The sequence below is a fragment of the Palaemon carinicauda genome, chromosome 7 (assembly GCF_036898095.1).
Source record: "Palaemon carinicauda isolate YSFRI2023 chromosome 7, ASM3689809v2, whole genome shotgun sequence".
Classification (NCBI taxonomy): domain Eukaryota; kingdom Metazoa; phylum Arthropoda; class Malacostraca; order Decapoda; family Palaemonidae; genus Palaemon; species Palaemon carinicauda.
Window position 1 is genome coordinate 36,685,814 of NC_090731.1, and position 15,000 is coordinate 36,700,813.

Here is a 15,000-nt window from a genome sequence, read left to right on the forward strand (position 1 = left end):
CCTTCCAGCAATTATAACAACTATAGAACAATCGAACACACCCTTTTTCTTTCGTATATAAACTGTCACTCTCCACTGTATTTCTCATTTTTACTTTACATCCTGAAGAGGGCGATGTTTATCGACTGAAATATAGTGTGATTTACTCATATTTTCCTGGGTGTTTCTATTATGGGCCTTTTTGAATATATATATATATATATATATATATATATATATAGTACAGTAGACCCCCGGCATAGGGCGTCCCCAGCTTACGTTTTTTTCACAAAACGGTGGGGAATAGGATTTTTTTTCTCTCTCTCGTTACGACATTTCCCCCGCCTTACAGCATCGAATTCTGAAACTCAAAATTGGCGGTTTCTACGCGTACAACTGTGCAAGTCAGTAGCTTACCACCAAGATCGTACGTCACTTCATACGTCACTAAAAAGCCGGTCTGCTATTGGTCGGCGTCACGGCGTCACTAAGATACGCTATTAGCCAAAAATCCTCACACAATGCTTGAGAGAGATGCGGCCTCTCTCCCTCTTTGTCATACGCGCGCTCAGTTCAGAATCTCGTGTGCATTTCATAAAGACTTGATCTCGTGCGGGTGCTTGCGATATTGTTATTTTTTGTGCATTTTAGTCCTTAATTATAACTTTAATTCGTTTGCCTTGGATCCCAAGATTGCTAGTGATGTTAAAGGCAGTATTAAGAAGATGATAACTATGGAAACGAAGCTGGGGATCATAAAGAAATATGAAGGTATGCGCATCGTTACCCTCGCTAATACCTACGGCCGTAACCAATCTATGATTGGTACTATTATTAACCCTGGATAGGTACGGTCCTCGGACACCCCTTTAAGGGTATACTCGGACGCGAACGACCCCGACGCCAAAAAAAATTCTTGAAAAATCAGTTTTTGCAGTAACCTCCTTTTTTCTTTTGCCAAAAAAAACTTCAATGAATGCTTAAAACAACTGTAAAGATAAATACTACTCATCTGCAGAAAAACTATTTATTATAACTATTTTAAAAAATTAAGTAGAAAAAAAAAAAGACCTGACATAAAAATTCATAAAAAAAAAGTTTATACATATATACACAAATCCTTTTAGGAATTGATTCTTGAATGTTTAGGACACATCTTGATGTATTTTGGATGAAGTCAGACCCATGGAGGTGGAGATCTGAAATGAGAAAAAAAGGGTAACTTTTTTTGGCCAAAAAAAATTGTCCAAATTTCATGAATTTTTTTGGGTACCCAAATGAAATAGGAAGTGGCTAATTTTTTTAGGGAATAAACATATGTTATCCTAAAATAGAAATATGTAAAAAAATCTTCATTATTTTCTAAATTACATATATATCAGGGGCCATATCTAAAGGTAATTTTTTGAGTACTTGGAAATTTCGTAAAAAAATACATATATTTAATATATAATATGATATTTATGCAGGTAAAAATATACCAAAATATCACAAATTCTATAGGGAACAAGAATATATATAGATAGGGCAGCTTACGCTTCGGATATGTCCACAAAATGGCCGCCAACCACACTGACTCAGACTCCCTAATGTGCCACTTGAAATGTAGGAAAGGTATGTCAATTTCAAGGTGTTATTTACTAATCTAATTATTATTGGATATGCAAAAAATTGTATGGTGGGTTGCTGGATAATAGTCGATTATTTTACGACTATAAAATTAAAATTCTGACCCAAAAAATTTTTTTTGAAGGGAAATAAAATCGAAAAAAAAAATGTAAAACAATATTTTAGCTAAAAAAATTTGATGATATTCAATCAAAAAAAAAGTAAACAAAATTTTCCGACAAATAAACATCTAGAGGAATCATTACTCTGTGATAGTTCCTTAGTACGTAGTAATTTTGAAAGAATTGGGAAAAAACGAAAAAATGGCAATCACCGGAAAATCGAACACATACCTATATATACGCCATATCTGGCTAAAAAAAAGATAGGCATGGGTAGCCAGATCATCTAGAAACACTTTCCAACACTATAAAAATATAAGTTTTGCGACACTACTTGCCAATTCCTTACGGTAACATGACTAAGCAAAAAAATGCAAAACAAATAAGAAGGGGCACTCGTGGAAAAATGGCCATTCTAATATACGGCATTTCAGAAAAAAAAAATTTCAGCCACGTGCTAGGCAAACCATCAAGGCATATTTTCCGACAAATAAACATATAAATGAAATATTACTCTGTGATAGTTCCTTAGTACGTAATAATTTTCAAAAGAAATGGGAAAAAACGAAAAAATGGCAATCACAGGAAAATCGAACACATACTTATATATACGCCATATCTGCCTAAAAAAAAAAATAGGCATGGGTAGCCAGATCATCTAGAAACACTTTCCAACACTATAAAAATATAAGTTTTGCGACACTACTTGCCAATTCCTTACGGTAACATGACTAAGCAAAAAAATGCAAAACAAATAAAAAGGGGCACTCGCGGAAAAATGCCCAACATTCTAATATACGGCATCTCAGATAAAAAAAAAAGACATGCACGTGTTAGCCCAACCATCAAGGCACACTTTCTAACACATAAACATGAAAAAAAAATCAATAATATACGGCAATTCCTTACTAGGTAGTAAATTTTTACAAATATTGAAAAAAAACAAAAATTGGCAACCGCAGTTAAATACCCAATATACCAATAACTACGTCGTATCTGACAAAAACAAAATCACGCATGGGTAGCCAGATCATCTAGACACACTTTCCAACATTAAAAAAGCAAAAGTTTTACGACACTATTTCGCAATATCTTACGGAAAAATGACTTGGCAAAAAAATTAAAAAAAATTAAAAAGGGACACTCGCGGTAAAATGCCCGACATTCTAATATACGACATCTCAGATAAAAAAAAAGACATGCACGTGTTAGCCCAACCATCAAGGCACACTTTCTAACACATAAACATGAAAAAAAAATGAATAATATACGGCAATTCCTTACTACGTAGTAATTTTTACAAATATTGAAAAAAAACAGAAATTGGTAACCGCAGTTAAATACCCAATATATCAATAACTACGTCGTATCTGACAAAAACAAAGTCATGCATGGGTAGCCAGATCATCTAGACACACTTTCCAACACTAAACAAGCAAAAGTTTTACGACACTATTTGGCAATATCTTACGGAAAAATGACTTGGCAAAAAAATAAAAAAAAATGAAAAAGGGGCACTCGCGGTAAAATGGTCCTCGTGGTGATGAACGACATTTTAACTAAAAAAAAAAACATGCACATGGTAGCCAAACAATCCACCAAGACTTTCCACAACTGATAACCTATACAAGTTGCACCATTCTACGACAATTTCATAATACGTAATAACTTTGATAATTATGCAAACTACCTCAGAAGGGTAAACTCGGACGCGAACGACCCCGACGCGTCTCAGAAATCGGGGAAGGAGTACAGCTACAGCAATGCACATCTGGACACTACTAGAGCGTGTAGGGGAGACACCTCCTGCAGGTCGATCACCCACAAATTCAATCACAGGGGTGAGTCACGTGAGAAAAACCTGTTTTTTTTTGACGCTCGGGGTCGCAAACGACCCACCGTACCTATCCAGGGTTAAGAATAAGGAACCCATTAAAGCAAGTAAGTCTTCTAAAGGCATGACTGTCCTTGCCAGTGGAAGGACCTCAATCAACGATTAGATGGAGAGACTCCTTCTGTGGATTAAAGAGAAGGAAATCGATGGTGATACACTCACGCAATCGGTAGTTTCTCAAAAGGCGAGCGCCATCTTTGCCGATCTTGTGGAAGCCCAGAGAGACGGCGGAGGCAAAGGAACATCGCAGCAAGCCCCTAAAGAGTTTAAGGCTTCTCATGGGTGGTTTGATCTGTTTAGGAAGAGGACTGGTATTCAATCAGTCGTCAGGCAAAGAGAGGTGGCCAATTCTGACAAGAAAGCAGCAGAAGAGTTTCTCAAGAAGTTTGAGAACGTAATTTCCAGAGAAGGCTACATTCCTCAGCAAGTTTTTAATGGCGATGAAACTGTCCTTTTCATATCACAGCTGAAGAAAGGAAACTTCCTGGCCATATACCAATGAAGGACAGACTAACACTCGCATTTTGTGTAATTGCCCGTTAGGACTTAAATATTAAGCCCCTACTGGTATACCAATCAGAAAATCCTCGTAGGCAGAAAATATCACGAAGGAGAGCCTCTCGGTATTTTGGAAGTCTAATGCTAAGGCCTGGATCACGACGACCATATATATTGAGTGGATAAATGTCTGCTTCGGTCCTGCTGTCAAGAACTATTTAGAAGAGAACGATCTTCCTCTGAAATGTCTCTTGGTACTGGAGAATACTCCTGCTCACCCTCCTGGCCTCGAGGATATCATTCATCCTGACTTCTCCTTCATTAAGGTTCTCTATCAGCTACCAAACACCACCCATTTCCTCCAGCCTATGGACCAGCAAGTGATTGCCAACTTCAAGAAGCTTTACACGAAACATCTGTTCAGAAGATGCTTCGAAGTGACTGAAAGCAGTCAACTCACCCTCCGTGAATTTTGAAGGGGGCATTTTGACATCGTTCAATGCCTGAAGATGATCGACACAGCTTGGAATGAAGTTTCATGGCGCATCTTGAACTCTTCATGGAAGAAACTGTGGCCAGCTGATGTAGCAGAACGAGACTTTGAAGGTTTCGATCACTAAACCGAAGACGAGGCCATTGATGATCTTGCCCCTGAGGGTGATGTTGAGGAAATAATTTCAATCGGGAGGTCCATGGGGCTTGTTGTCGATGAGGCTAACATTCATAACCTTATCGAGGAGCACAGGGAGGAGCTTACGACTGAAGACTTAACGGAGTTAGAGGGAATGCAGTTGACGATCATTCAAGAAGATTACAGCTCTAGTGGAGGCAAGGACGGGGGGAGGGGGAGACTGAAGAAACGACATCTTCAGAAATAAGGGAAGCTATCGGTTGGTATGAAAACCTTACGAGTTTCATTGAAAAGAAACACCCAGAAAAACTTCACACAAGTCGTCTTATGCAGAGTGTTAATGATAATTGCATGAGTCATTTTAGGAATATGTTGAAGAATCGTCAGAAACAAGCTTCTTTGGATAGATATTTCTTCAAAAGAGAAATGTCAGAAAGCAAAGACGATAATAGTGATTCTATCAAAAAAGCTAAAACAGACTAATTTTTCAAGTTCTAAAAAAAATCATAAAAGAAAAATTCAAAAGACAAAAATAATAAAAAAAGCATTTTTAATTTTAAGTGTTTATTAGTGAGAAGATATTTATTATTAAGTGTACATAACATAATCAGCATTGATACATCTTTATATCTACCGTCTACTTCCCCCTCTGCCTCCACCCACTACCAGCTCAAGTCACGTCACTTCAAAGGTAAATAAGATTTAATTTTTCCTTTACAGTACTGTACAGTATATAATTTTTATTTATAATGTTTTATAATTAAATACTGTACAGTACTATACATGTATATTATATATATGTATATTGTAGTACAGTGCTTACTATACTACTGTATTGTATTTTATTACATTGTAATTTTCAATGTTTTTACCAGGGGTTTTTCACGCATTAACTTTTCTATTGCCCGTTATATGACGTTTTCACCATACGATACCAACTCCAGAACGGATTAATGTTGTATGGCGGGGCCTACTGTATATATACATATATATATATATATATATACACGCATATATATATATATATATATATGTATATATATATATATATATATACCGTATATAAACATACAACATACATATAAAGTATACATATATATATATATATATATATATGTATACATTATATGTATGTATATTTACTATGTTTATATATATATATATATATATATACACATATAAACATATTTATTTATTTTATGTTTTCAAAAATCCCCAACATTCTCTGTTCAAACTTATTTTTGCATTTGGATTTCATTTATATCAACATTTCATTCTTTTGTTAGTGTCCACTTATACACTTTTTTTTATTTACTAATGATAAAAGCATTAAGTAATAATGATAAATCTTCATATATTAACGTAATTGGCATAATACTCCATATTTTTTGTGCTCAAGAGTTTAAAAGTTAACTCAATTTATAATGATTTCCCAGTTTTGATCATCATGATGGTTAAAAAATAACAACAGCTCAAAGCATTAACTCCAATGAACAACTAAAGTCTATGAATTGTTTCCTCAATTAGACATTGAATTTTCATATTTTCATTTATATTGAACGTATTCCTGTATATTCTACAAAAAAAAGGTCAAATATAAACTATAACATCACCTAAGAGTGACAGTAACTATCTATATGAAATTAATTTCTTGACAGACTATAAATTTTCCTCTTACTGCAAGAGAAGTTCTGTATTCTTGATGGTACTCTTGGGAACAATATTCTATCTAATTTATCTTCTTCTAGTTTTGTTAAGTATTTTATTGTTTATAAAGGAAATATTCATTTTAATGTTGTTACAGTTAGTGAAACGTTTAATTTTTCTTGGTTTCTTTTCCCCACTGGGCTATTTTCCCTTTTGGTACGCCTGGGTTCATATCATCCTGCTTTACCAACTAGTGTTGTAGCTTAGCAATTAATAATAATAATAATAATAATAATAATAATAATAATAATAATAGTAATAATAATAATAATGATAATAATAGCAAGAAGAAGAAGAAGAGGAAGAAGAAGACGAAGAAAAAGAAGATGAAGAAGAAGAAGAATTCTAATATTCCTATTGCATTCATCAATTTTATGATGATAATCATCTAACCTTTCTTAATTATTACCTTGACTTAATAATTTCTTTAGATGATCATTCACTGTAGATCTTCGTCACAATTGTATGCTACTTACAGTAATTGAAAAACTCATCTCCTGGATTTTAGAAAAATTCGGTTCATTATCCTTTTGTTAATTTCATATAGTCAGGTTACTTATTTTTCATGACTTTACTTTAAACTATTCTTTTGTTACACATTGTTGACAAGATAACTTCTACTTTTTTCTCCCTCCCGCTTTAAGTAAGACTTGTAAATCTGTAAATAAATCCAAAAAAGATGAATTAAGTTTAATTGTAAAAAAAAATCAGGAATGCCATCACTGAGGGCATTATTTTTCGAAACTACTAAATAACTGAATTACTCAAAACACTTATGTAGTTGGTAGTTATAAGTATATTAAAGATTTCCAGGCTCAGATCATCCTCTGGGGAACCATTATATAAAAGAGAAATCGAATTTTCATGAATTTATATTCTTTGAGGTGTCGAGTGCGAGAATGACCCTCATATATTCGTAAATACTGTTTTTTTCTGCGTGTAATTCTGGTATTGTGGTTTCGTTTAATGACTGAATATCTGGTGATACCTGGCATCTGTCTCGTGAGTTACCAACTTTCCTCCAGACACTGAAATGGAGACCCGCACTCTTACGTTATTCTACTCTCGCCTCGGGATTTGTTTAATTTGGAAATATATGTGTGTGTTCTTTTCTGTGCTCTTCTCTGTTGTTGTAACTGTGAAGTTAACAAGAAGAGAAAAGTTTAGGTAAATGTGATGAAACTCAGCAGGAAGGCTCCGAGAGCCTATCAAGGCGTGGAAGAGAGAGAGAGAGAGAGAGAGAGAGAGAGAGAGAGAGAGAGAGAAACATTCCCTGATCATATCGACAATCAACACGAGGCCAAAATGAGTAAATAGTAGTTATTTCTATTCGATATTACAATAAACACAAGTAATGGAATCTAATATCGATAAATAAGTGTTTATAATGGTGTATATGAAACCATTATCAAACATAACGTCAATAACCAAAGTATCTAGTTCACTCGTCTTATTAAAAACTTTAAAATGCAATTATTCAAAATAAAAAATAAAAATCGGATTTATAAACTTTTTTAAGTTTCAAATATTTGTTAAATTTGAAAAAAAAATAATCTCCTTAAAACTACTCACGTGAACGCATATTTCTTTAACATTTTAGTGTAATTCACCTTATATAAAATGATATATAATATCATAAAAGGGTTATTTATATAAAAAGTGGGGTTTCTGGCTCATCGTCAAGGCTATCTATTAAATCCATTGTTTAGGAATTTTGGAAAACTTAATTACACGTTCTTCGTATGATATTTGAGTATAAAAAAAAAAATCCTCAGTTGTCCCTTTCATTGAAAAAGGACTGTTTTACCTGAAACGGGGTTGTTTGGGAGACTTGAGGTTTTGGATATATTATTCTTACTTATAAATAACAGAAAAAAAACATCTACATAGTTGAGCAAATATACAACGTAAGTAATTACTGAGCTGTCAATCATAATTTTAAGTAATTTCTTTATGGTTTTACATATCCCCACCTCCTCCACTCCGAAATATCCTTATTCGTGATGAAAATGTTTCACTGCAAAGAATATTTGTATATGATTATGATTTAAGAAGTATTGAGTATCCTATTGCAGCAGCCCACGTTAAATACTAATGTATTCCTATGGCTACGACCTTCCCTTGAGCATAATTTATTATCAGTCATCGAGAGTTCCTCTAATGCAATCGGCGGTGGTTTAATGAAACTTTGCATCACATTTTCCAATGTGTCATTGGAAATTCTTATATTTCATATCTTTTTTACCTTCGCCGACTTTATTGGGAAGGTCATGTTTTGATAGTCGTGTAATTATTTGTTTATTCATCCATTTATTTATTTATTTATTTATTTATTTAATTATTTTTTTATTTATTTATTCATTCGTGTATGTATGTATGCATGTTTGTTTCTGATTCGCATAACTCAAAAATTAATTGACCGAATCTCAGGAAATTTTATGGGTTGATTGGCCAAGCGCCACGGACATTTTGATTAGGTTTGGAGAGTGATTAGGTCAAAGGTCAAGGCGAAGGTCAGGAAAAGGTTAAAAACGTCATTTTGATATATCGTGTTAAGTATTATTTGGTTTGCATGAAAATAGTGCCAAAATATGCTTGATTAAAATGCTTATTTCATGATATACAAAATGATATGCGCTCTACCGAGTATCACCAATCTGGATTTTAAATGTATTTACTGGCGTAAGCAAACTTGCACATCATTATATTGCTTCGCAGTTTTAATGGCCTTTTAGTAGCCTAATGCATTGGGCATTGCAATACATGATTGGCTAAAAACAGCTTTCAGTAGAGGATGATAAATGAAATCATTTTATTATCACATTTTCTTAACTTTGTACTTGTGGATAGGAAATTAGAGAAATTTTATTAAAATTTATATAATTGTAAGAAAAGATATGAAGATAAATTAACTTATCTCATTCGTTTCAAGTGACTGGTGTGAAATTATGAAAGATGCAGCAGAATTCGTTTCAAGTTTTAGGAAACAATTATTTGGGTTTCAAAATTAATCAGCCTCTGCTAGTATAATATGATTAGTATTGTAAGTAGGTCAAGAATAGTGGCTCCTCAACATCCGGATCTCAGTATCAATAATGTTTCTTTAACTTTGCATGCGTCTTTTAAGATTTTAGGTGTGCTTCTCGACAGCAAATTTACTATTGAGAAATACATTAGGTCTGTGTCTTCTTCCATTACACCAAAAAATTGGCTTATTGAGAAAATCTTTCAAGAATTTGTGGGATCAATCTATTCTGAAGAAGTGTTTTGATTCTTTCATTCTACCTTGTTTTGAGTATTGTTTTCCTGTCTGGTCTACAGCTGCTGATTCTCATCTTAACTTGTTGGACAGAAACTTACGGTCTATTAAATTTCTTATTCCTGATCTAGATATTAATCTTTAGCACCGTCGTTCAATTAGTTCATTATGCATGTTGGATAAGATTTTTCATAATTCTGACCATCCTTTACATTCAGATCTTCATGGACTATTCCATCCTGTTCGTGATACTAGGCATGCAGTTAATTCTAATATTCAGGCCTTCTCCATCATGAGGCTCAATAATACACAGTATTCTTAAAGCTTTATTCCAGCTGTGACCAAGTGTTGGAATGACCTTCCTAATCAGGTAGTTGAATCAGTAGAACTTCAAAACTTCAAATTTGCAGCAAATGTTTTTATGCTGAACAGGCTGATCTAAGTTTTTTTATAGTTTATATATGAAATATCTGTTATGACGTGTTACTGTTTGTAGAATTATTTATTTTTAATTTGTTCTCATCATTTATTTATTTCCTTATTCCCTTTCCTCACTGTGCTAATTTTCCCTATTGGAGCCCTTAGGCTTGTAGCATCTTCCTTTTCCAACTTGAGTAGTAGCTTGGCTAGTAATAATAATAATAATAATAATGATAATAATAATAAAAATAATAATAATAAAAATAATAATATATAAAAACACACACACAGACATACACACACATACATACACACACACACACACACACACACATATATATATATATATATATATGTATATGTATATAATTTGTATATATATATATATATATATGTATATAATGTATATGTATATATATATATATATATGTATATATATGTATATGTATATAATTTGTATATATATATATATGTGTGTGTGTGTATGTTGCCTATATATATATATGTGTGTGTGTGTATGTTGCCTATATATATATATATATATGAGATATATATATATATATATATGTGTGTGTGTGTGTGTGTGTTGCCTATATATATATATATATATGTGTGTGTGTGTGTGTTGCCTATATATATATATATGTATATATATATATGAGATATATATATATATATATATATGTATATATATATGAGATATATATATATATATATATACATATGTATATATATGCATTATATATATATATATGTATATATATATATATATATATGTATATATATATATATATATGTATGTATGTATATACAATATATATATATATATATATATAAGGATGTATGAAAGCCACATCTCTCTTAAAATTATTTGTATTAGAAAGAATTGCATATACGTTGTATGTGTTTGTTGGGAAAAGAGAGTTGTATTGTATTCCTGTTTAGCTCTAAGATGTGTTTGTTTGTGATGTATACTCCCTTAGTTCAACCCCTTAATCATGTTCATATTGTATATTGTGTGTAGTTATCTATTCTAAAGTTATAATAATTTAAATTATAAATGTATGGGTGTGTGTGTGTGCTTACCATGATATACTTCCATATATACCTTGTTTGTGGAGGAATCCACATTCCTGAAGTAGGCCTATCAGTGGGGAACTTGGGATAAAAAGACATATGATCAGCGCCAAAGTCCCTCACCATTAAGCTATTGAAAATTTTTTTTAGTGAGACAGATTTACAACAACTCTCAGGGGTGCCCTTTTAGCTCGGAATATTTCCTTATAGAGGATTTGGGGAGCTTTTATGTCTACCTAATGAGTCATCAGGAGCCATTGCCTGGCCCTCAATGGTTCTATCTTGGGTGGAGAGGGGGCTTGAGTTCATGATATGTAGCCTATATACGTTCAGTCTCTATAGCATTGTCCCACTAGCTATGGCATTGTCACTGTCTCCTGGCTCTGCCATTCGTGAGTGACATATAACACTTTAACCCTTGATAATAAAAAAATACTAGAGTAAAGATGTTATTCAAAAGCAAATATTTGAGCATTAAAAACATTGTGAAGGAAATTAAGTAACTATTTCAACTAAATTTGATTCCCCAATCTCAGACCCAAACTGGAATCTCTATTATCGTAATTTTTACTATTCCTGCATTTTCGAATCCAATTCTGTTATAGCGGTAAGCAAAGAGCCACAGTTACAGAAGCATTTTAAACAGTGAACAAAATCACGGAAGCGTGAAAATCCAACCGAGTCTATTTGAGGATAGTATCAGCAGCAGTAGATTTCACCCTTATCCTTGAAAAAATGTAGGAAATTTTTGGGGAGGTACACTGATGATATTGAATGAGGATATTTCGGATGAAAATAAACGTAAAGAACATTTTTATCTCTCTCTCTCTCTCTCTCTCTCTCTCTCTCTCTCTCTCTCTCTCTCTCTCTCTTCAAGAAAGAGCTTTTTAGAATATTCCGGACGTTTTCGTCCTCAAAATTTCAAGAGAATAATTTGTAAAATTAAATGAAAAAATTATTATATATCTAAAAAGATAGCTAAGTTCATACAGACAAATTAGCCAATGGTCACTTTTATGTACATTAATGACTTTAACTAAAAGCAGAAGTAGATAATAGTTTGAGGTATTTACAAGTAAATTAAAAAAAAAAAATCTATTAGATTTCTATAAAGTAGCTAGGTTTATACAGAAAAAAACATAAAAACTAACATTGATGTGGATATCGTTAATTTTAACTAAAAATAAAAAAGATAAAGTTTGAGAGAAAGGAGACACAATGTAAATGTAAATGTCATCGAACCAAGTGAGGAGGACGAGAAGGCAGTGGAGATGAGAGAAGCAGGTTAGGAGGATTCGTGATTCCAAGATGGTGTCTTGTGACTCCGAGCAGAATTTTTGGTAAAAGCAATGCATGATGAATTAATAATTGTCAGTGAAGGGATTATTATTATTATTATTATTATTATTATTTTTATTATTATTATTATTATTATTATTATTATTATTATTATTATTATTATTATTATTATTATTATTATTATTATTAGCCTGATTTAAATTATTATTATTATTATTATTATTATTATTATTATTATTATTATTATTATTATTATTATTATTATTGTTGTTGTTGTTGTTGTTGTTAGCTAGGCTACAACCCTTGTTGGAAAAGAGGGATGCTATAAGCCAAAGGGCTCCAGCAGGGAAAATAGCACAGCAATGATAGGAAATAAATTGACTAGTAATGAGCAATTAAAATAAAATATTGTAAAAAAAAAAAAAAAAAAGAGAAGACCAATAACATTAGGATAGGTCTTTCACTATAAACTATAAAAAGAGACATGTTAGCCTGTTCCAAATAATAACATTCATTAAAAATGAAAAAGGAGATATTTTGGGCCCAATTACGTAATTACAAAAGAAAAAAAGAGGCCAGGCATACGAGCCGAATTATAAGGTAGTCAGGAATAGAGAGGAAAAAAATCACAAGCAATATACAGTGAAAATGGACAGAAGGTAGAGAAGGATCAAACTTAAAGTTTTAAAGGAAAGCAAAGTCAAAGAGAAATTTTGATGAAAAAAAAGATAATCTCTAAATGAAAGATACGAGGGAAGATGCTTTCTGATACGAAGACAGTCCTTAATCAATGCAGTAGGAACACTGAATAATCTAAAAATGTGGCGAATAATAGAAGGCAGAATTGAATGAAGAAAGATCCAAAATATTAATGAGTTGTTAAAAAAAATGGAGAATAGCAGTTGACATTAAATGATTGAACAAAGGTTGGATAGCACTTCTACATTAAGGTTGTGACGGCCTATTGGAAACGTCCGTGCCTTGCAATCTGCTGGACGGAAGTTCGAAGGATGCTCAAGCTCGAAAGTATCTATTAATGTCTATAACCTTACCATCCTTGTAAGGTAGAGATAGGTCGTTTACGGAAGCCTCTAAGTCTACCTGCTGATTCATCAGACTCCATTACCTGCCCCTCCCGCGTCTTGGCTCGATGGAGAAAGCTTTAGGACAGTATCTTATCCCTTATCTTATCCCTTTAGGAAAAGGTTCCGAACGGGTGAGAGAAATAGAGTTTCTATTGTATGAAGGTAAAGGTGACAAAGGTGCTTTAAGGAACTGTATGGCCATACAATTCCTCACCGTATCTAGCAATGAGTAAGATAGCATTTTGTTGTGGAAAGGTAACAGGCAGCTGGATGACTAATATTCATATATCTCATAGTGATGGAACAATTAGGTGAAAAATATATTTATTTGTTTATCTGTGGCTATTCAAATTTTCCAAGATAGTTCGGTAAAAAAATACCATGTCTGGAGAATGGGAAAAATGTTTTACTTTCCAAATATCCAGTTGCCTAAAAAAATGAGAGCATATCCTATTAATGTCCATTCCCATATCATTTCACTTGGACGAGATATCATATCTTTTTTAACTGATATCGAAATTTGTAATATCCCACAGCAACCTGAAATGCATATTGGTGTCATTTACTTGGTTGGTGCTTCATGGCAATTGGAAAGTTATTTACTAGACTAGATGTAAATCAAAACTGTTTGCTTACCTATATAAAAAAATACATTTTCGATATGCTCTACTGGTGTATTTATTTTTCAAAATTTTGTTCAGTGTGATTTAATAACATTTATGCACTTACTTGTGAAGATTGAATATCATTATCTAGATGATATACATTTTTGATACAATACATAACATAATTTTAGTATTGGAGGATAAACATGGATAATAGCAAATTAAAATGTTTTTTCAAATTAGTATTTCACTTGCAAAACTAAACGTTAAATTGTTAAATTGCCAAAACTTATTTGAGCACACACTTACACACACACACACACACACACATATATATATATATATATATATGAGGCCCTTTGCATCAATAGGTGTAGGAGGAGATGATGATGATGATGAAATATATATATATATATATATATGGCCCTTTGTTTCAATAGGCGTAGGAGGAGATGATGATAATGATATATATATATATATATATATATGAGGCCCTTTGTGTCAATAGGCGTAGGAGGAGATGATGATAATGATATATATATATATATATATATATAGACAGACAGACAGACGGATTAATTCCATTGACGCAAGAATTGTATCTAATATAATGCATAATACAAAATATTTCATCTATTGTTTTAAGTTCAAAATCCGTCAAAAGGAGCCGAAAGATTTGTTTTATGGGTACCGTTTCGACCTTATATACATCAAATTCTAGGAGATGGTGTTTTTCTCGTAACCCCATTTTAGAATCAATTTTCCAGTCATAGTCCATTCATATGTGAAATTTTTCCTTCCGATATACAAAATATT

General features: G+C 32.5%; 1 protein-coding gene across 1 annotated transcript in view; it reads left to right on the top strand.

Annotated features, from left to right (window-relative positions):
* Positions 1-3,709: 3,709 nt before the first annotated feature.
* The window catches only part of LOC137644236 (tigger transposable element-derived protein 1-like), a 108,117-nt gene continuing 96,826 nt past the window's right edge, over positions 3,710-15,000 (top strand). The window contains exons 1-2 of the mRNA XM_068377234.1: positions 3,710-3,997; positions 4,197-4,481. Coding sequence (XP_068233335.1) covers positions 3,710-3,997; positions 4,197-4,481 — 573 coding nt within the window. The remainder of the gene's footprint in view (positions 3,998-4,196; positions 4,482-15,000) is intronic.